This window comes from Trachemys scripta, chromosome 10, assembly GCF_013100865.1.
Source record: "Trachemys scripta elegans isolate TJP31775 chromosome 10, CAS_Tse_1.0, whole genome shotgun sequence".
NCBI classification, from domain to species: Eukaryota; Metazoa; Chordata; order Testudines; family Emydidae; genus Trachemys; species Trachemys scripta.
Window position 1 is genome coordinate 22,341,457 of NC_048307.1, and position 22,138 is coordinate 22,363,594.

The following is a 22,138-nucleotide window of genomic DNA, read 5'->3' on the forward strand; positions in this document are numbered from 1 at the left end:
ATGGGCCCTGGGGTTAACAGGACTGCCTGCATTTCCCTCAACATGTTCATAATACTTGCAGCTCTGAATTAAAATAATGACTATAATCAAATCTCATGCTTCAGGGCTTCAGCCAATTGCCTGCAGCAGTCAAGAAGGATTTTTTTCCCCCTCTGCATGATGTATTCATTGGCAGAGAGGGAGATTTTCTTCATCTGAAGCAGCAGAGATTCCCCACAGTAGGGGACAAGACAGTGGACGGGGGGTGGACCAGTATATGCCTGGCTGGTGTATCTTGCTCACATGCTCATAGTCATACTAATTGCCAGATTTGGGATTCAGAAGGAAATTTCCCATAGGTCACATTAGCTGGAACCTTGGGGGTTTTTGCCTTCCTCTCCAGCATGGTGCTGGTTCACCTGCTGGAGTCATCTGGGCATTATCATTGCTCAGGCCTTGGACACTTGGGGGCTCCTTGACTCTTGTTCTCTGTTTGTGGTGCACGGTTTAGTTTCCTGAAGACTGAAGAACTTTAGTGTAACTAAAATCTTTGAGTTCAGCACAGGAGTATTGGAGTGAAATTTAATATCCTGTGATATACAGGAGGTCAGACTAGGTGATCTAATGGTCTCTTCTGGCCTTAAATTGTTTGAAACTATGAAAGAACAATCATGAGAACTATAAGATACTTTGATACTCCATTTGCATTTAGTGGAAACCAAGTAATCCTGTTTGGTCATTTTTCTGGTTTTGAACATTAAAGGAAGGATGGTTTATGGATGACTGCTAGATGACATGAAGTGAGCACAGAGCCCCACATATGTTTTGTTGGTGCATCAGTATAACAGTATAGAGTGGCAATGTTGTAAGTGCCGTCCAAGAGTCAGATTGCTCGTTCCATATTAGTAATTGGGCCCAATTCACCTCAGTGCTATAGATGATCTTGGTGCAGAGAATGATGAGGGATTAAAGATGGTTTTATGCCACCTTTGTATCTCCCTGATGGTGGGGCCATCATGGGCTGGTTGAGCTCCCAACAGAGATTGGCGCCCAGAAGACTTGCACCTGGCTGCCAGTTGTAACCCAGGCCATATCTCCTTTTCCCAGGCTATGCTATCAACATGCCCCCTGCATCAGGGATTCCTGCTGGGTGTGGCACTGAGCCATTATATCAACCTTGCACTTGCTGAGGATACCCCTCATGTTGAGAAAATTTCCCCCTGGGCCCTACAACAGTTTTCTTCTTTCTTTTTGCTTCAGGAGCTGCAGGGCACCAATGAGTTGGGCCCATTGCTTGGTTGACAGGGGGTATAGAAAGATGAGGTTACATTTTCTTTTGTTTTTAAATAGCTCAAAAGTTTTGTTTTACCCAGTGATGACTTTTTCTGCTTTATGTAAACAAACCCCAGTTGCTAACTGAATTTCTCTTCCCCCTTCTCTTCCCCCCACCCCCTCCAGGATGTCTTGCTGCTTTATTATGCGCAATGGTGTGGATTCTGTGCTTCTCTTAATCACATCTTTATCCAACTAGCGCGACTTCTGCCTCCAAACAACTTCACTGTGGCGAGGTAAAAGAATCTATCCTCATTTTCCACAGTATTTTTAACTATACTGTTGTGACTAATTGGACTTCCAGACATGCATATATGGATATTTTGTAGCTTGTAAAGTTGATATAGTGCTATTAATTTCCACTAATTTATGTTTAATTTTAAATTAAGATTGCATGTCTGTCAAATTAGATACAAGTCCCATGAACTTGTTATAAGCAGTGTATTATAACATTACATAATAAGTTTAGAATATTACTATTAGATTCCAATTTAGTCTGTTTACTCAAAATTGAGTTGAGTGAGCTCATCAGCTCAGAGGAAAAATATATGTAAAGAGAAGAAAGAAAAAATGTATACTGTACTTCGGGTAGACGCTTTATCTCTTCTTTGTATGTACATTTTGTTTTCATGTAAGTAGTGCTAAAAGGTTTAGCACCGGGTGGTGGTTGGATTGCTGTCCTGCTAGATTTTTTTGCACTTTTAAAGAAAGTGATTTTTTTATCTAGTACACAGTTTGTGATGGACTGAAATCCTCAGAACTGATAGACTGCAAAACACAGAACCTGGTAAATCATGGGCAGCAAGAGTGCAAACTTTTTCACATCACTCCTCCAAAAGCTGTAGCAAAACCATGTGCAATATTATATTGTATTATTTGAGAAATAATATGGGATTATGAATCCAAAGCTATATTGTGCAAGGAGCAAGACTTTTGAGTGTTTAGCAGTGCCACCTTGGCATTCCCTTACTGCCATGTCTTTTACATCAGCACTTGCAAACTCTTCTTGAGTTGCATCTTTTGTCATTTCACTTTGGCTGAAATTCACTTTGACCAAGGGCCAGCCTGAGGCCTATTTATCACATAAACCCAATTTTTAAGACTTTAAGTGGGAACCTATCATTTATGCTGGGACAAATTACACTCTCAATGAGTAATCTATATCAGGGGTTTGCAAACTTATTTGATCAGGCCCCCCTTCTTTGTGTCTGTAGTTGTTTACACACATATCCCCTCCCATGAGTACATATACTGCCACCCAGCTCTGAAGGCAGAGTAGAGAGGAATGGCTGTTGGCTGGGCACCCAGCTCTGAAGGCAGCACTACGCCAGCAGCAGCACAGAAGTTAGAATGGCAATGTGAAAAATTATATTTGAGCTCCAGCTTCCCCCTTTATCCTGCCTTCCAGGTGTGCGTGGCCCTTCTGTGTGAGCCTCAGCCACTTGGGGCTGACAGCCAGACCTCTTTTAAAAAAAAAAAAAAAAAGGGCATGCAGTTCGTGCCTCCCTTGGAAGGCCTGCCCCATAGATTGAGAACCACTGATCTATACAATACTTCATCTAAGTTTTGCCATTCCCTCTTACTGATAATATTTAACCTGTTGCACCATACATAGCTTAGGCTAATAATGGAGCAAGAAAGTCTTCAATGGTCTGACAACCAGCTAGCTATATAGTTTTTTTTATTAACTATAAGATGAATACAGTATTAGAAAAAAATCCTTTTATTTAATTTTTAAAATGGCACATTTATCTCCTTTATCTTATTTTAATGAGCTGTTAAAGCAGTCCTAAAACCTGCTTTTCTAAGTAAATACAAAATTTCACTCTCAGTCTTGGCACGAGCTTCCCTTGAGCTTTGATTGCTGAATTTCAGTTTTATTGCAGGGCCTATTCTGTTTCTGTTCCCATCTTATCTCTCATTCCCAGAGGTAGTGGAGTGGTTACTTGTGCTACTCTCCACATTCTTTTCCTTTCCTGCACAGGAGTCAGATGGTTCTGATTAACTGTAACAGAATCCACCTCCTGGTTTAAAAGGAGGTACAACATAATACAAACATAATATACCACTGTTATTAAAGTGCAAGCACACAAAAACAAATGTGGGGGAGGGAGGGTTAGAAAGGGAAATAAAGGGATTGGACAAATTTCATTGGGGAGCAAGTTCCATGTTGTAGGGCCCACTGCCACAAAACCAGTCTCATGCCTCCTGCTATTTAAGCTTCCCATCAGTCAGTAAAAGGGCTAGCCTACATGCATTTTTTGTACTACTTCAACAATATCAGTTTCTAAACCATTATAGTTAAAACGGTGCAAAAAGTCTGCATGGATAAGCCCCAAGGCTCAACGAGTAAGTCTTCAGTGTAGCCAGGGCCAACACAGTTAAGACTTAATAAAACAGCACTGCTAATTTAAAGTCAACCTGCTGTAATAATAAACAACTATAGATTATTGACAATCTGTTCCCATCTGTAAGATGGTGCTCTCCTATTATAATGGATGAAACTCAAAAGTCTCAATGTTGTCCAGAGCACACTAAACTTGTGGTGTCCTGGAATAAATGATAAATAGTTGTGAATAAGCATACAGCTGAATGGATGCTTGCTGTGATGAGCCAAATGAGGTGTTTCCTATTCTGAGGTCTGAAAATCTCTCTCTCATGTTGTTTATAATGGGAAATCTGGTTTTCTGGGAATCAAGATAAAGGTTTTTTTAATTAATTGCTGTGTTATTAATTTACTTTATGAACAGTGAGGATATACCAAATGTCTTTCCATATTTTTCCCAAGACAAAATGTAGCTGACACCATACATCCTACACAGAAATAGAAAATTTCTAATGATGGCTTTCTTTCCACTTACCATTGTATAAATCGGGGGTTCTCAAACTTATTTGATTGGGCCCCCCTTCTTTGTTCCTGTAGTCGTCTACACACTATCCCCCACAAAAGTTCAGATACTGCCACCCAGCTCTGAACGCAGAGTGGAGAGCAGTGGCTGCTGACTGGACACCCAGCTCTGAAGGCAGCACTGCGTCAGCAGCAGCAGCACAGAAGTAGGGGTGGCGATGTGAAATATCACTTTTCACAGCAGACTTATCACTCCATTGCCACACTTATTTCTGCGCTACTACTGCCACCCTGGGCTAACAGTCAGAGCCCCACCACCTTCAGGTGAGGGATTGGGGTCCAGGGTGTGGGGGAGGAGTCCGAGCCTGGGTGGCGGGGCTCCAGTTGTCTCCTTTATCCCCACCTCCCAGGTGTGCACAGCCCTTCTGGAGGGCTGACAGTCAGAGCTCTTCCTTCCCCCCTCCCCCCTCAAAAAGCACACAGCTCACGCCTCCTTTGATATATTCCCACGCCTCACTTGGGAGGCCTGCCCCATAATTTGAGAACCACTGGTATAAATGATTGAAACTGCAGCCAATGGTTGTCAAATCAGCATGTCTCAAAACAAGAGTTCTTCCCAGTACACATAGTAAGTGGCAATGATTAGTCCAGGTTTAATTCATTACTGAATAAGAAAATTGTGAATATTTATACTAATTTCATTTTCTGGCAGAAAAATATCAGCTAAAGATCTGTTATGACAATTAGCTAAACTGGGATTAGTTGTTTTGAGTATTATGTGTAACTCTTCTAATTTGTCTTCACCATGTTTCTTGTGTCAGAATACATTTAGGCATGTTTTCTCTTGTGACCTCTAATCCCCCTCTAAAATAAAAAACCAAACAAACCAGATATTTGAGAAGCAAAAGTAATAGATGGAATGTTCAGCTGCATCTTTATCAGTTTATTTTTTCTTTTTATTTCATTTTTAACAGAATTGATGTCACTCGAAATGACCTTCCATGGGAATTTATGACGGATCATCTCCCAACCATTTTGTTTTTTCCTTATAACAGGTAATGTCATTTCTTTCTCTTAAAGTTTTTTTTTTTTTTTCCATTTCTTGGAGTTTGAAAAATGAATCTGGTTACATGCCTAAGAGGAGAGGAAAGCCAAACAGCAATTCATTACCATGTATTTATCATTATTACCAATGCACTTTCTAAAATAGACATGTGGACAAATGATGATTTTCTGAAAGTGAATTAAATTATAGCCCAAGTGTTATTATTTTATAGTTTGTCAGTATTTATTTGTAAACAGCAATATGTATTACTAACCTTATTTCCTCAAATAATTTTCCCTCTCCTTTGGTTGTGCAGCAGTTCTTTTGGCATTGTCAGAATTGACTAGTGAGTGAGAACTGGAGGGAAGAGAATGACAGGAAAAGAGGCATAGTTAAAAAAGAGACTGTGAGAGATGTCAAAGGATCAAACAATGGGTTATTGAAGTAAAAGGCAAGACTTCTTGCTAGTTTTCTATCAAAAAAGTTAGAATAGGCCTGGGCTGAGGTAAAGGGTCAAGCTCTTTCCTAGTTAAACTAATCCATACGTCCTATCTCTTAATAAGATAATTAAAAAAAAAATAAACAAAGAAAGTTAAAAACAGGCAAGAATTTAAAAGCTAAATGAAAATAGAAAGTTGTCTTGAATTTATATTAAAAATGCTAATAGGCAAGAGTTAAAAATAAAAGCAATAAAAGTCAAGGAGTTGGAAGTTAAAGGGAAACTCATTGCATCTCTGATCATAATGGTTTCCTCTGGCCTTAAAAAAAAATCTGTGAATCTTTTACCCTACTCCTTGGTGTCAATGATTATATTGTAAGTTGTTTGGGGAAGTTTCTTATATGTTTGTAAAGTGCTTAGAACCTTCCTAAATAATAACAGTTTAATGTCTGGTGGAATTGAAGGCTTCTCATTTCACCCAGACAGAGCTTTCTGAACCTTCATTGGTTAAAGTAAAGTTGTTTTGTGTTTCGCCAAGACCTCCATTCTGAATTGGTATTTTTACTCAGTTAAACTTTTTCTTGATTGCATGTAATAGTGGCTGTCACACAGCACATCATTTCCTAGCTGAGGGGACATCTATTGGCTACACAGTTTGACACTCTTCCATCTTTTATGGAGGCAGAAAGCCCTCTACAGTATTTCTGGCCCCTGTAAACTCACTAGAGAAGATGCCCATATTATACATAATCTAAGGTCTGATTCTACAAATATTTATACATGGAAGTAATTTTACAAATGGGAATAGTCCATTGATGTCTATGAGAATAAAGGCTCATGTGATTAAAATTACATGTGATTAAGTATTTATAGGATAAGGGACTACGTTTTCCTCTGTGAAGCATTATCTGCAGAGGTGTGAGCAGTTTTATGATATTCTCTCTCTGTATACAAGGAATTTTCACACTAGAGCAAGCTTCAACAGAGAATATGTACACAATTTACCTAATTGGCCAGGTTCTCTCTTCTTGTGTGTGAATTGGATTTCATTTTCTCCTTGTTTCTTGCTCCATTAGTGAAGTCATTAATCCTGTTTTGTGACATCATTGTGTTGCCATAAAAGTATGTGAAGTCATAAATGCAACATTATGATTTCACTCCAGGATCAAGCAGAAAGAGAATCTGGTCTGAGGGGGAGAAATGGGTAGCTGAAAAAGCATACATCTGAAATATAAGAGGGGAAGTAGGTACCCTTATTATCAAAAGTCTTCTTCAGCAAGGAACCATTGTTAAAACTGTTTTGAAATTGTACTGGTCTTTAATATGAGATTGTCATGTCTGCATACGATGAGTCAAATGAGAAACAATCTTTTTGCAAATACTATCCATATTCTTGTATTGTTTTTCTGCAGTGTTTGTTAAAGCTAAGTTTTATTTCAACCTATGAATATATCAAACACTACAGGTCAAAGGAAAACCACATATGTAAACCAAGTTACATCATGTAATAATTTCCGGAGTAAACTATCAGTGGTTGGTGAAAGATATTTTCTCCTGCAAACTGCATTTAATATTTCACAAAACACTTTGATACAAGTGCAATATTTTTTCAAAGTTTTAAATAATGTTTTGGGGAAATATCAGTTACTTCATCTGTCACCAGGAACGTTAATGTTACTGGTTCTGTTTCTGTTTCTGTTTTACCATAGCAATGAACAATCACGCTGCACTGCTCTAACTTACATCGCAGAAAATGTTAGTATTGCAAAGCACCTTTTTTTTCAGTCTGACTCATTAGCAAATCATTGACCTTTCATAAGGGAAGAGCTAACTTCTGAATTAAATGTAACACATTCTTCTTCTTCGAGTGCTTGCTCATATCCATTCCATTAGGTGTGCGCGCGCCGCGTGCACGATCGTCGGAAGATTTTCTACCCTAGCAACACCGGCGGGTCGGCTGTGGAGCCCCCTAGAGTGGCGCCTTCATGGCACTGAATATATACCCCAGCCGACCCGGCGCCCCCTCAGTTCCTTCTTACCGCCCCTGACGGTCGTTGGAACTGTGGAGCGCGGCGTAGCTGTTCTCCACTCTCCCTAGCTTATCCAGTTATTCACAGTTATAGTTGTAGTTCTAGTTGTTTATAGTTATATAGTTGGTTATTCACTTGTTTATAGTTGTTATATAGTTAAAAAAGGGGGATTAAGGGGGTTATCTCCCCCCTTTTTTCCCCGGCCGCGTGGTCGGGCTCATGCCCAAGGCTCCCGGCTTCAAACAGTGCGCCTCCTGCGATAAGCCTATGCCAACGAGCGACCCGCACGACTCGTGTCTGAAGTGCCTGGGAGAGTCCCATCAAACAGGCAAGATCTGTAAGGCCTTCAAACCGAGGACCAAGAAGGAGCGGGACTTTCGACTCCGGCAACTCCTTATGGAGGCAGCACTTAGCCCGGACGCTCCATCGACGCGCCAGGCCCCGGCACCTAGCACCTCGGTGCGTAGTGCCCCAGCGGCACCGACCATGCCGACCACGGCAGACAAGCCTCCACGGCACCGGACCTCATCGGCACCGCACTCACAACAAGTGCCTCGGCGCCGTTCATCATCCCCGGGACATAAAAAATCCCATAAGGCGGGGACCTCAGTGCCGAAGACGCCGGCTCCCCCGGTGCCGGGGGTAGAGCCGCGTCCACCTGTAGAGCACCGAAAACAGGTGCCTCCAGCACCGTCGACTCCGGCTCCAAGGCTGTTGAGTCCGGTGCAGACAGAGTCACCACCGAGACCGGCGGTGATACAGTGCCTCCCGTCGACACCGGAGACTTTCGCGACGGCGAGAGACCTGATCGCCCTCACGGAGCCGGCACCGCCACAACCACCGGCACCGTCGGCACCGTTGACTCGCCCGGTCCAATCTAGGGGAAAACCTGCCTTGATGCGCCCTCCATCGCAAGGGCTGGAACCGCGGCACCGGTCTAGGTCCCGAAGCAGGTCCCCTCGCCGCTCGCAGTCCCGGCGCCGGATATCACCTCGGCACCGGTCGTACTCGCGGCCAAGATCATCGCGGCACCGCTCTACATCTCGACACCGTTATGATCGTCGGCACCGATCAACGTCGAGACGTAGCTCTCGGCACCGGTACGATCGACGCTCGACTTCGAGAGGCCGCTCCCGGCACCGGGCTTACTCTAGGTCATCGTCTCGATCCAGGTCCGACTCCCGGCACCGGCGAGGCCATCGGCACCGATCGCGATCTCGGCACCGATCACCGGCACCGCGTAGAGACAGAACATCTCTAGATCGGCACCGGACGGCACCGTATCCTACGGGATTCGTCTCGACGCAGTCGGCACCGCCATGGCCATCGAGATCGGTGTCTCGCTCCTCTGAGGACCTGCCAAGATCGGCATACCCCCCTCAGGGACAAGCCGGGGAGCGAGATTTAGGCCATTGGCAAGAGGGAGCAGAGGACCCTGACCAGGGCCCATCTCACTGGTCATTCTGGACCCCGTGGGCATACCACCAGGCGCAAGGGGCTCCAACAACCTCTCGCTCGGGTCACTCTGATACAAGGGCCCCAGAGTCCACCATCTCTCGCCCTCCTCCAGGGGGCATGGAGGCCTCTGTGTCCACACCACCTGTCGTTCCGGACCCAAGGGCAGGTGATGCTCCGACCCAGGAACAGGGAGACCAGGATCCTCCCCTGGATCCCTTACCACCAGAGGCATCTTCCTCTTCCTCTCCGGATGAGGCAGTGGCGGGCACGTCGTGCACAGGTCCACCCCCGATAGATCTTCGGGCTCATCAGGACCTGTTACGTAGGATGGCCCGTAACATGGACCTACAGACGGAGGAGATAGTGGAGGTGCAGGACCCCATTGTAAATATCCTCGCGGCGGATGTCCCATCAAGAGTGGCGTTGCCCCTGATCCGCACGATCCAGGCGAACGCAACTACGATATGGCAAACCCCGGCCTCTATCCCACCTACAGCGAGAGGGGTGGAAAGAAAGTACTTTGTCCCTTCCAAAGACTATGAGTACTTGTATACTCATCCCCAACCGTGTTCACTGGTGGTGTCATCAGTGAATGCAAGGGAGCGACACGGTCAACAAGCTGCAGCGCCCAAATCAAAGGAGGCTAAGCGGCTCGATTTGTTTGGCCGTAAAGTTTATTCAGCTGGAGGGCTGCAACTTAGAGCGGCTAACCAGCAGGCGCTCCTGAGCCGCTACAACTTTAATTCCTGGAACTCTATGGGGAAGTTCAAGGAATTGGTTCCCCAAGAGTCCAGGGAAGAGTTTGGGGCCTTGGTTGAGGAGGGTAAGAAGGTGGCTCGGACCTCCTTACAGGCCTCCCTGGACATAGCGGACTCGGCCGCAAGAACCCTGGCCGCAGGTATCGCTATGCGCAGGACCTCCTGGCTCCAAGTTTCGGGTTTGCCCCCTGAATTACAGCAGACCCTACAGGATTTGCCCTTCGAAGGACAGGGGTTGTTCTCGGAGAAGACGGACTCCCGATTGCAGAGCCTCAAAGACTCCAGGACAATCATTCGCTCCTTGGGGATGCATGTTGCGGGTCCCCAGCGCAGACCATTTAGGCCCCAGCCTCAACGTTTTTACCCCCCTCCACCTCGTCAGAGACAGGACCCTGCCAGAAGGCGAGGGCGAGGTGGTAGGAGAAGATGGGCTGGCCCTCAACCCGGTCAGAACCAAGGGCCACCAAGACCACCTTCAGGTCCTAGACAGAACTTTTGAAGGTGCGGTCGAGGACGGCGCCCCAGTCATCCCCCAGGATCCAGCTCCCTCCTTTCGGGATCGCCTCTCCCACTTCCACCGTGCTTGGTCCCTTATAACTTCGGACCGTTGGGTCCTCCGCACGGTGGAGAGGGGATACGCTATCCAGTTTTCTTCTATCCCCCCCTCCCACCCCCCTTCCCCGTCCCTCTTCAGGGACCCTTCTCACGAGCAACTTCTTATACAGGAGGTTTCTACGCTCCTTGCCATGGGGGCCATAGAGGAGGTTCCGATAGAGTTAAGGGGCAGGGGATTTTATTCCCGTTACTTCCTGATCCCCAAGTCCAAAGGAGGTCTGCGGCCCATCTTGGACTTGCGCGGACTCAACAAATTCGTAGTAAAGTTGAAGTTCCGCATGGTCTCTTTGGGGGCCATCATCCCTTCCCTCGATCCTGGAGACTGGTTCGCCGCCCTCGACATGAAAGACGCTTACTTTCATATCGCAATTTACCCGCCTCACAGACGCTTCCTGCGATTCGTGGTAAACACGGTGCACTACCAATTTGCAGTCCTTCCCTTCGGCCTATCCTTGGCCCCAAGAGTGTTCACGAAATGTATGGCTGTCGTGGCAGCGTACCTTCGTCGGCAAGGGATACAGGTGTTCCCGTACCTAGACGACTGGCTGGTGCGCGGTCGCACCAAGGAGCAAGTTCAAGCTCATGTCCACAGAATAGTGCACACATTCAACGAGTTGGGCATCCTACTCAACAAGGACAAATCCACTCTAGAACCTACCCAGAGAATAGAATTCATCGGCGCAGTTCTAGACTCCAGACGTGCACAAGCCATCCTGCCAGACAACCGCTTTGGCACCATCACGAACCTCATTCAAGGACTCAAGGCCTTCCCAGCTACCACGGTGAGGTCGTGCCTTACCCTGCTGGGTCACATGGCTTCCTGCACGTACGTAACCAAGCATGCCAGACTTCGGCTTCGCCCGCTTCAAACCTGGGTGTCATCAATATACCATCCACATCGGGACAGCCTGAACATGGTGGTCACGGTCCCGAACTCGGTCCTGGCCTCCCTCACCTGGTGGCTAGATCACAATGTAGTCTGCGAGGGGATGCCATTTCACGCCCCACAACCCTCTCTGCACCTGGTCACAGACGCGTCATCTCTGGGTTGGGGTGCCCATCTCAACGAACATCATACCCAGGGCCTGTGGACTGCATCCCAGTTGGCCCTACACATCAATGTTCGGGAACTGATGGCGGTGCGCCTGGCGTGCCAGGCATTCCTCAATCTCCTACGTGGCCGCTGTGTGTTAGTTCTCATTGACAACACCACGGCCATGTTTTACATCAACAAGCAAGGAGGAGCACGTTCGTCAATTCTATGCCAAGAGGCCATTCGCCTGTGGGACTTCTGCATCGCCCACTCAATCCATCTCACGGCATCGTTCCTCCCTGGAGTCCAGAACACTCTAGCGGACCGACTCAGCAGGTCCTTCCAGACGCACGAGTGGTCTATCCGTCCGGACATCATACATTCCATCTTCCAGAGGTGGGGGTTTCCCCAGATAGACCTGTTTGCATCTCGAGACAACAGGAAGTGCCACGTGTTCTGCTCCCTACAAGGTCGAGCTCCGGGCTCCCTCTCGGATGCGTTTCTCCTTCCCTGGAAAGACCACCTGTTTTATGCCTTCCCTCCGTTTCCTCTGGTCCACAAGGTACTGCTCAAATTGCGCAGAGACCAGGCACAGGTAATTCTGATCGCTCCAGCGTGGCCGAGACAACATTGGTACTCCACACTGTTGGAACTCTCGGTTCAGACACCGATCCCGCTTCCATTATGTCCGGATCTCATCTCTCAGGACCACGGCCGGCTGCGTCACCCCGACCTGCAATCACTCCACCTCACGGCGTGGCTGCTCCATGGTTCACCCAGGCAGAGCAGCAATGCTCGCACTCTGTCCAACAGATTCTGCTGAGCAGTAGGAAGCCCTCAACACGGACCACGTACCTGGCCAAGTGGAAGCGGTTCTCCTGTTGGTGCGAACAACGAGCCACATCCCCGTTGCAGGCACCCATCCCTCTCATTTTGGAATATCTCCTCTCCCTAAAACAACAGGGGTTGGCGATATCTTCAATTAGAGTTCACCTGGCCGCTATATCGGCCTTTCACCCGGGGGAACTCGCGTCCTCGGTATTCTCTAACCCGATGGTCGTTAGATTCCTCAAGGGCTTAGACCGGATGTACCCTCAACAACGTCAGCCCGTCCCGACGTGGGACCTCAACCTGGTTCTCTCCAAGCTCACAGGTCCTCCATTCGAGCCACTGGCCACCTGTTCACTTCTGTACCTATCCTGGAAGACAGCCTTCCTTGTAGCCATCACCTCAGCAAGGCACGTTTCTGAACTCAGGGCGCTTACCTCTGAGCCCCCTTATACAGTTTTTCATAAGGATAAAGTGCAGCTTCGTCCACATCCTGCCTTTCTCCCTAAGGTGGTTTCTCCTTTTCATATCAACCAGGATATATTTCTCCCGGTCTTTCATCCTAAACCACATGCCACTCGCCAGGATCAACGTTTGCATTCCCTGGACGTACGAAGGGCCCTGGCCTTCTATATTGACCGCACAAAGCACTTTAGAAAGACGACGCAACTCTTCGTGGCAGTGGCCGACCGAATGAAAGGCTCACCGGTCTCTTCTCAACGCCTATCCTCCTGGATTACGTCTTGCATCCGGACTTGCTATGACCTGGCAGGTGTCTCAGCACCGCACCTCACCGCTCACTCCACGAGGGCCCAAGCTTCCTCGACTGCTTTCCTAGCACATGTTCCGATACAGGACATTTGTAGAGCGGCGGTTTGGTCATCAGTCCACACGTTTACAGCTCACTATGCACTAGTGCAACAGTCCAGGGACGATGCTGCATTCGGATCAGCGGTTTTGCACACAGCAATGTCTCACTCCGACCCCACCACCTAAGTTGGGCTTGGGAGTCACCTAATGGAATGGATATGAGCAAGCACTCGAAGAAGAAAAGACGGTTACTCACCGTTGTAACTGTTGTTCTTCGAGATGTGTTGCTCATATCCATTCCAAACCCGCCCCCCGTCCCCACTGTCGGAGTAGCCGGCAAGAAGGAACTGAGGGGGCGCCGGGTCGGCTGGGGTATATATTCAGCGCCATGAAGGCGCCACTCTAGGGGGCTCCACAGCCGACCCGCCGGTGTTGCTAGGGTAGAAAATCTTCCGACGATCGTGCACGCGGCGCGCGCACACCTAATGGAATGGATATGAGCAACACATCTCAAAGAACAACAGTTACAACGGTGAGTAACCGTCTTTCTTCGCTGCATGAAGAGTGGTATTTCTTGATTTAAAAATAAATCTTTAGTAGATTAATACCTCCATAGTAGAATGATGATAAAATTTCCAAAGCAAAATGGCAGGAAGACTAGGAAATGTAAATATGATAAGGGGAAGTGCTTCTAAAAAAAGATTAAAATATTAGTCTATGGTGGTTTCATTTATCCAGATAGACAAGAAAACAAATTGTAGAACCACCAAGAAATGAACAAGGAAAACAACATTTCAGAAAGTATTAGCATAATATAATATGATATGATATATATATAGAATAATCTTGGGTTCTATGAAAAAAGAGTGCAACACTTTCGTATGGTTTTTGAGGAAACAAGATGAAGAAAATGTGCTTGGTCATTTTTTCCAAGGTTTTCTTCTTATCTTAACTCTTCCTGGTTTGGAGGGGTTTATGGTTTGGGTTATCATCACAAATAGTAAACTTTGTTTCACTTTTAGGAAACTTTATTCTCTTTCATCTTCAGAAATAAAATTGGGAATCTAATTTTATTAAATTTAGAAGCTCAGAAAAATATATATATATGTAAATTTCAGAGTACACTGTAGATTAGTGTTTTTTTTTTTTTTTAAACAATGTGTGTATAGGCAGAGATCCTAAAGTTACCTTTAATTACAATCAAAATTAAAATCAAATTTAAAGTTCTGCTTAGAAGAGGGGAGGGGGATCTTTCACTGTAGCAATCAACCAATTAAACTTCTGAGTTCATGTCATATTATACAGAATTGTATGGAAATACAGGGGGTGTGGTTCGGGTTCTGTTACCATTTGAACGACTGTTTCAACAAACAGGAAGAAAACACAAAAACAGAACTTTATGTTCCTAGAATTTGTTATGGCTATGAGAGGACTCCTGTATGAAATCCACTGTGGACAATGGCAAGCAGCTTTAATGTACTGCTTCACTGGTCAGATACTGTAGTAATGGGCACTGCGGGGAAAAAATTAAGTGGCCACTGTGTCACAAAAATATATGACATTGTTTCTGTAGATTTCTAAGCAAGTGCTTTAAACTCTGTTCCATGATCAAAAACTAAATATGTACTGTACAGAACATATTCAGGAACTTTTTGGGGGGGGTTGTTTGGTCGTATTAGTTTATCACCAGTATTAATACTTTTCCTGATATTTGAAATACTTTGGAGGAAACAACTTTTGTATAATGGCTGAGATCTATTACAAGCCAATTAAATTAGTTTTATTTCTGTTGATTTTGAAGACAAATCAATTAAACACTCGTTCATTCCTTTCCCAGCATAGTTTCACAAACTTGTTTCTGAACAGGTCTCCTGTGTCTAAGTGGCTATAACAGAAAAAGACATTTTAAACAGAGGTGCCATTTGGACTTTGATACGTTTGGAGTCTGGGAGGACAAAGACCCAAGAGAGGATTTATTGCTTTTCTATTGTATTTCATGTTCTTTTTCTATTTTTCTTATTATTATAAAGCAATATCTAGAGGCACTTTTTTCTTTAAGAAAAATAAAGTTCACATTCGGAGTTGAGAGTAAAGTTAACGTTCCTTCAGATAGATTTTTAAAAGAATATTGTCAAGCTTGTTAGACCTAAGAACTGACTTGCCATGATATTGGGGCCATATTGAAATTTTTGTTCTCTGGATTATTTTAAATTAAATTTATTTCTTTTTTGCATCAAATATTCCACATTGCCCTGTGTAAAATTTTGCCTGACTCCCATTTTAAGAGTCAGTTTCAGTTTTTTTCAGTTTCTTTTAACTTTGCCAAACTGTAACCATTTGGGCTGAAATTTTACATGCTGGCTGTGCAAGTTGGGCTGAATTTTTTGGAAAATTTCAGCTAAAATGGTTTAGCTGTTTCAAAGACTGGGCTAGGGATAAATACGTGGATTACCCATATTTAAAAAAAATCTGGCAATCTTTTCTTTGAACAGCTCTAGCGCCCCCTTTCCTCCCCCTTCCCTCCCCAATGCTTGGAGCAGGGACTTGAAATTTGATGAGGAGTGGTTTTAGTGTCAGGGATATGCCTTTTGTCATCTCCATGAAAATTTGCACATATTTGGCCAAGCTGTAAACTCAAGTTATAAAAGAGGCAGGGATCCTGTGGCAAAACTAGTATGCAATCATGTGCTTACTCTCATAATGAATATGCACACGGGAACTGAATTAAGGTTGCACGGTGCTTGAGTTTGCAACCTTAATATTCTTTTAATGTAGTTTTTTTGTGTGCAATTATTTTAAAAGTAGATTTTTAGACTTTTAGTGAACTAACTTACTTGTGACTAAATGGTACTGAACCAACCCATGCCCATGTGATCTGTGATGTGATAGCAATCTCTGTCATAAGGTGTGTCTTGTCTTATTTTTCTTTTATCTAGTCTTATAATCTGCTGCTATGTTTGCCTTCCTGCTCCCTCCCTCTCATTGTTTAATTGCTTGTCTTTCCTCTCTTCTCTCTGCTCTGTTTTCTTCCTAATGCTATTATCTGGTGTGTATTTTTAAAAACCAATTTTAAATGGTTATTTTGGAGCCTATCACCATAATATCTAAGCAGTCCTTTATCTTTTAGGCTCATGGTTTAGTAAAACATGACTTTTTCCCTCACTGTGTTTCTATAAACAAGAGGGGTGTGTGTGTGTGTGTGTGTGTGTGTGTAAAGTAATGGTTGTGATGTAATACATGGTCATTATTATATATGAGTAAATTTTGTCTTTGTGTAGATTCCATATTTTTGCCAAATCATGACAAGCTGCATTACATTTGTGTGCTCTTGTAGTTAGCAATTGAGAAGCACAAGACTGTGAGTATAGAAGTGACTTATCTGATCACGAGACGTTTGTAGGGGAAAAGAACTTTATCCATGTCATTACTTGTTTACTCTTTCAAGAATAGCTTAGCTTTGAACAGGAACTTCATTTGGCATAGGTTTTTGGACCGTTAGTAAAAGGGGATCATGTTGCTTTTCCTACCTGAAATGGAATAAACAGAAGCTGCCATAAATTAAATGAAGTAAACAAACAATGTAATGTAGTATGAATGTTCCGGACATTAATAAATTTGAGTATTTTCCTGGATTTCATAGAGAGTATCTTTTGAGGCAGCAGTGCGCTTAATAGGTCAATGTAAGTACATACTCTTCCTTCTTCCCTATGTATAAACAACTAAAGCAGCCCAGGAAGCATTGTTTTAGATTTAGATGATTTGGAAGGGTATTTGGAGTTGGCAGTTGTGTCCATTTTACAGAAGTGATAGCAGTACCTTTTGTGAGGCATTAGGTCCTGCTGTTAGATCTGTGAATAGGTGGAATATAGAGCATCCCATTCTGATCAGATTTTCTCATTTTCACTCCAGCCAGGAAACAATCTAGTGTATTTTTCAGCCCTCATCTCATTCTTTTCTTTCTGTAGCTTTTTTGCTCCAGTTTGGAGGTATGCCTTTTAGTCCTTTTGGGTAGCCTCAGATATTGGTCACCTTTTTAATGGTGTTACTGATTGATCCAGAGTCGGCTTCTAGCTTCTGTATTTTATGGTAATGGGACTTTTATCCTTAGTTCAGCAAAACTCCCATTAACTTCAGTGGGAACTTTGCTTGAATCACCAAGTCTAAGCATTATGTTTTTGCAGTTTGATTCTTTCATGGATTAGGCAGCTAAATAGAATTCAAAGAGTTTTTCACTGTTTTGTTTCACTGAACTATATAAGGTATAATACTCCTATCATTTAGTCATCTTTGAAACATCCACTTCTGTTGTTTTTATTTCCTGGTCTGCAGGGTATATTGTGCTGACTGATACAACACTGTAACCCAGTCCTGGTATTGAATCTTTCTTCTTTTGGAATAGTCCATTTTGGGTGCATTCCACAAGTAATGCTTTTACCCATCTCACTTTGATTCACTTACAGACAGGCTCCCACTTCCTCAGGGTGATTAACGTGAGTTTATCCAATTTGATGGGTCACACTGTATGCATATTACATGCTGTAAATCCCGTTACTGATTTGGCAAACAAAGGAACTTTGTAGAAAAGAGTGCAGCTGGTGCTCTTCAATAAATCCCCGAATTTGGATGGAGGGATTATAATCACGGTTGGAGTTGCTGAATATACGAGTTGTTTCTCTATCCCGTGAAGTTCTGCAGCATAAGACAGTGAGTCCCATGTCCAATTCTCCTAAACAACTTTAACATTGTCTCAATAAATATCAGATTTTTATTTAATAAACAAACAGGATTTTGCTGGTTAAAAGTGTACCCCAGGCTTAATACTTGTCTTAAGCAAAGATATTCCTGATTAGAATTGTGGAAATATGACAGTTTCCCACTAATTTACAGTAGGTGGTAACAAGTTAATTTTTATCTGGAAACTGCATAGTATGAGATCTACTATAAAGGGGGAAAGTACACTTTGGACTGGATAAAGTTTTTCCTTTGTTACCTCACTTTTAGAGTTGAATTAAGGCAAACTTGTATAAAACCAGTTACCTCTATTCAGAAAAATCACTATTCTATAGTAAGAGATATTTTATCTTTACCATATCAAAGGTGAAAAAGCTTAATTTGGGGGGGGGGGGGGGGGGGAGGGAGAAAGGTGTATATTATTTTTCCATTCAAAAATGTTTCTTTGGACACTAAAAACCACAAATTACTTCAACATTTTTATAAACAGTGTAAAATTGTAACCTACTGTATAACCCTTTAAACTGGGTCTGTTTCCAAGTCGAACTGTGCCATTTTGTTGGGTACCTGAAATTTAAAAACCCACCCGAGGAAAATGCAGTATGCTGATGATTGTTGTTGAGCATTTGCAAGTGCGGTTTTCTATTAAAATGACAGACAGGACTGAATCCTGCATATTCCAGTAATCTGCTTAGGGCAAGGACAAGCGTAGGAGAGAATCTTTCTTTCCCTTCAGCTGAGGTGCAATAGCATTTACTCTTAAACGGAAGGCTTTCACTTCTCATTAACGTGGTGGAATAGGGCCTTGCTACCTTTCATACCCTTTGTTTTAAAATAGAAAGTTTGAGTGGTAGCTTCTGCAAGTCTGTGGTTGCAGAAAACTAAATAAATAAAGAAACCCTCTTTCTTCATTAATATTGCCCTACCACAGGATTCTGACCACTGTCATCAATATTTTGGACACCTAGATCTTAAAACTCAAATTCTTACAAAGCAGAAAAGAAAAATCTCAGATTTTCTTTAGAGGGATATTTAATCTGGTTCCTCCATTATAAAGTAAGGCATCGGTATTTTATGACTGTTGTTGAACTGGTTTCTTAACACATCAGAGTAACTAAATTTTCTGCAGTAACCCCTTCCTCCTACACTATCCTCTAAATAAAGGAAAACTTAATTCTTTCTGACATTTAACCCATTTTCTTATGGCCCCCTACATATTTAATATACACCAGAAAAGGATTACTACACAATTGTTTTATGGTTGAAGGGCATTATACAACCATTTCCTTTACAAAAGCTAGGTTAGCATTTTGTTCGCTTTCATAAATCTAAAAAGGGGAGAGCCTGGCTACTAGTGACTTGTTCTAGAGTTAAGGAAATTAAAACAGCTTTTAAAAAGCTACCCTATTATTTACCTGTTTTGGATTTGACAAACTGCTCAACGAGGAGAAAATATGATTGTTGTAAACTTAGGCCCAAATTCTGGTCCTGTACCCTCAAATGCAGGCAGATTCCCTAGATTTGGATCGTATGCTTCTGTGGCCTAAGTTCTGCTCATTCATACCTGTGCTTTTATTCTAAGACCCGAAAGGTGCTTAATGTTTCCTTTCAAGAAGAATTTAAATGGGAAGGCACTATGCTTTCATTCAAAAACAAAATGAGGCACTGAGGGAAGTGCAGGGATAAAAACAGCTCTTTTGTACTGGGTCATTTCCATTCTGTGCTCAACACACAAAAAAATCAAGTTTTTCACTATGAGAACCTATTATTGATTATGATTTTACAAGCTTAAAATAAAAGCTTTTCACTGAACTTATTGAGGTTGCTTCTGGAGGTTGGCTCTTACAGGGAACCAGTCAGAAATAGTGCTGCAAGCCAGCTGTTTATCTGTACCTTCCTGTGCTAAGTTTCAAGTTCTATTTTTCTTGTAGAAGTCAGACATAGGATAGCACTACAGGAACTTAGAGGTGGAACATCATCTCTGTGTTCCTTGGATTGGCTGTAGTACCACTACATAGGTGAATGTTGGGGAAAAATGTAAAAGTATCAAATTGAGCAGTAAGTTTGAATAGTTTAAGCTGTTACTGTGCCATGGGCAGTATGTGTCTGCAATTTCACTCACCAGTTAAGTTTTCCCTTTCTTAGTGTTCAGTCTTTCAGATTGAATGCTGGCTTATACTTCATGGCAGGGTATCAAATGAAGCCTGATCTTTAGGAGCATGTTTACCTCTCTCACTGAATGGAAGAGGTAATGATTCATTTTTTCCCCCTAGGCATACTCATCTCAGAAACAAGGGTTGGAAGTTTTCTGGTAGCATACATACTCTACTTATTGATTTGGCAAATGAACATTGCATCATAAAGTGTACTATGTTTTTCCTGGAACTAAGTTGTCAAATTGGTGTTTCTACAGCAGGAAACTGACAGAGACTACACAACTTATGCTGCTTTGGAAGAAGGATTTTAATTTATTATGCCTTTATTTAGTAGGCAGTTCTCAGTCAGAGTTTAGATTTGCTAAAGTGCTGGACAAGAAAAGCCTTGTCAACTAGGAATAGCTCTATTTGCTGTCTTAGATACAATGGCCTAGTGTATAAATTCAGTTTCCCAAAAAAAAAAAAAATTTTTCAACCAATTGTAAACTAAATGTCTAGGGGTGTGCTTTAAGTACAGTGAAACTAAAGGATTTTTTTTGCCTCTTAGATTTTCATAAATAATGGACCAAGGACTAGGTTCCAACTCTTTTTACCAAGATATTGTGAAGTCAAGCTCTGTATCATGTTATGTGCTAAACCAGTTTTAGCCATCTTCCGACCTCCATTTGTTTTCACCAAATAGTAGGATGACAAAATAGAACCTATTGCTTGCTAAAACGACATTGGTTTCTGAAGTATTAGTTGTTAATGTAACTATGCTCTAAAGGCATCAGTATTGGTAGCCGACATTGACAGGTTTAGAATGCCTCTTGCTGAATGATAGTAGTGTAGTGTATGGTTCAGAATACTTAGTGTAAACTTTTTTCTTCCCCTACTTTAATGGATTTTTCAGTGGTATTGGCATGGAGGATGAAGATCAGAACTATAACTGGCTTATCACTGTATTCATGTTAAGGTAAAGTGCTGTTTAAGTGGGAAAATACAAAATGCATCTAAAAGTAGTATTGCATTGCAAAAAACCTAAAAATTTAAAAAAAATATCAAATTGTGATTTATTACCTCTCTGAAGTCAGGAAAGAAACTTAATGAGGTTTATCTAATGAAACTGAAAGCATACAGCTACTAGCAGGCTGTATCCTAATGTGGAGAATTAATTTTTGGAAGCATGAAAAAAAAATCATGCATCTTACTTTGCCCCTCCACAATGTAGGTGTAGGTTATATTATGGAAAAAGCATAAGGATTCTCTTGCTTAAAATTTAGTGTACAGAATGGTAGTTAAATAGAAGTGACATCTAGAAATTAGTTTTGATTCCTGCTGTTTAAAATCTAAACCAAATTACACTGTTCAGATAAATAGCCAAAGACATTTTAAATGCACTAATTTACCTGTATATTTTCATAGGAAGGACAAAAGTGTGAAGTTTCCTGAAGATTTTTCAGTTACTCTTCCTAATCTGCTTAAGTTCATTTTACATTACTCAAGTCTACCTTCAGCTGCACCTGACTCAGAGCCCTGCACCAAAGAATGTCCACAGAAAGAGAGAGTGTTACAGCAAGAGCATCTCTCCCATTTAAGGAGTGAGATTCAGAAATTGAGATCCGAAGTCAGTGCACTACACCAGGCTCAAGATCAGCTGGAAGCCCAACTTTCTAAAGCCAGAAAAGAAGAACATCAACTACAACAGCAGAAGCATACACTGGAAAAGCAGCACAGTATCCTCCGGCTCCACAGTGAACAGTTACAGGCACTCTATGAACAGAAGAACAGAGAATTAGAAGAAATGGCTGAGAAGCTTCAAGAATTAGCAGATGCATCAGAAAACCTCCTTACAGAGAATGCTTTACTAAAAGTCCTGCTAGCAGCAATGGAGGGGAAGCTAGAGAACAAAGATGAAACCAAGAAATCCATTCAGTCAGAGGAGACTCGTTCCACCTACAATACTGGGCCAGTTCTAACTGCTATAGAGAGATTACATGAAAGAGAAAGGCTTGATGTTTCCGATGTTGATACCACAGTGACTGAGCATAAAGAAAACAGGACAGAATAATTACTTATCCTATTGGGGGGGGGGGG

General features: G+C 42.9%; 1 protein-coding gene and 1 long non-coding RNA gene across 3 annotated transcripts in view; one reads left to right on the forward strand and one right to left on the reverse strand.

Moving 5' to 3' along the window:
- TXNDC11 (thioredoxin domain containing 11) overlaps positions 1-22,138 on the forward strand; it is a gene marked incomplete in the record, with an annotated part of 105,442 nt that overhangs the window by 82,466 nt on the left and 838 nt on the right. The window contains 4 exon segments of one of the 2 annotated variants that reach the window (XM_034784082.1): positions 1,438-1,547; positions 5,134-5,214; positions 20,955-21,017; positions 21,467-22,126. In XM_034784082.1, coding sequence (XP_034639973.1) covers positions 1,438-1,547; positions 5,134-5,214; positions 20,955-21,017; positions 21,467-22,112 — 900 coding nt within the window. 2 annotated transcript variants of the gene reach the window in all.
- On the reverse strand, positions 4,458-7,499 carry LOC117884038. The gene is made up of 3 exons (XR_004647468.1): positions 6,649-7,499; positions 5,479-5,561; positions 4,458-5,293 (listed from the first exon to the last, which is right to left on the reverse strand). It is a non-coding gene; the product is annotated as an uncharacterized LOC117884038 (long non-coding RNA).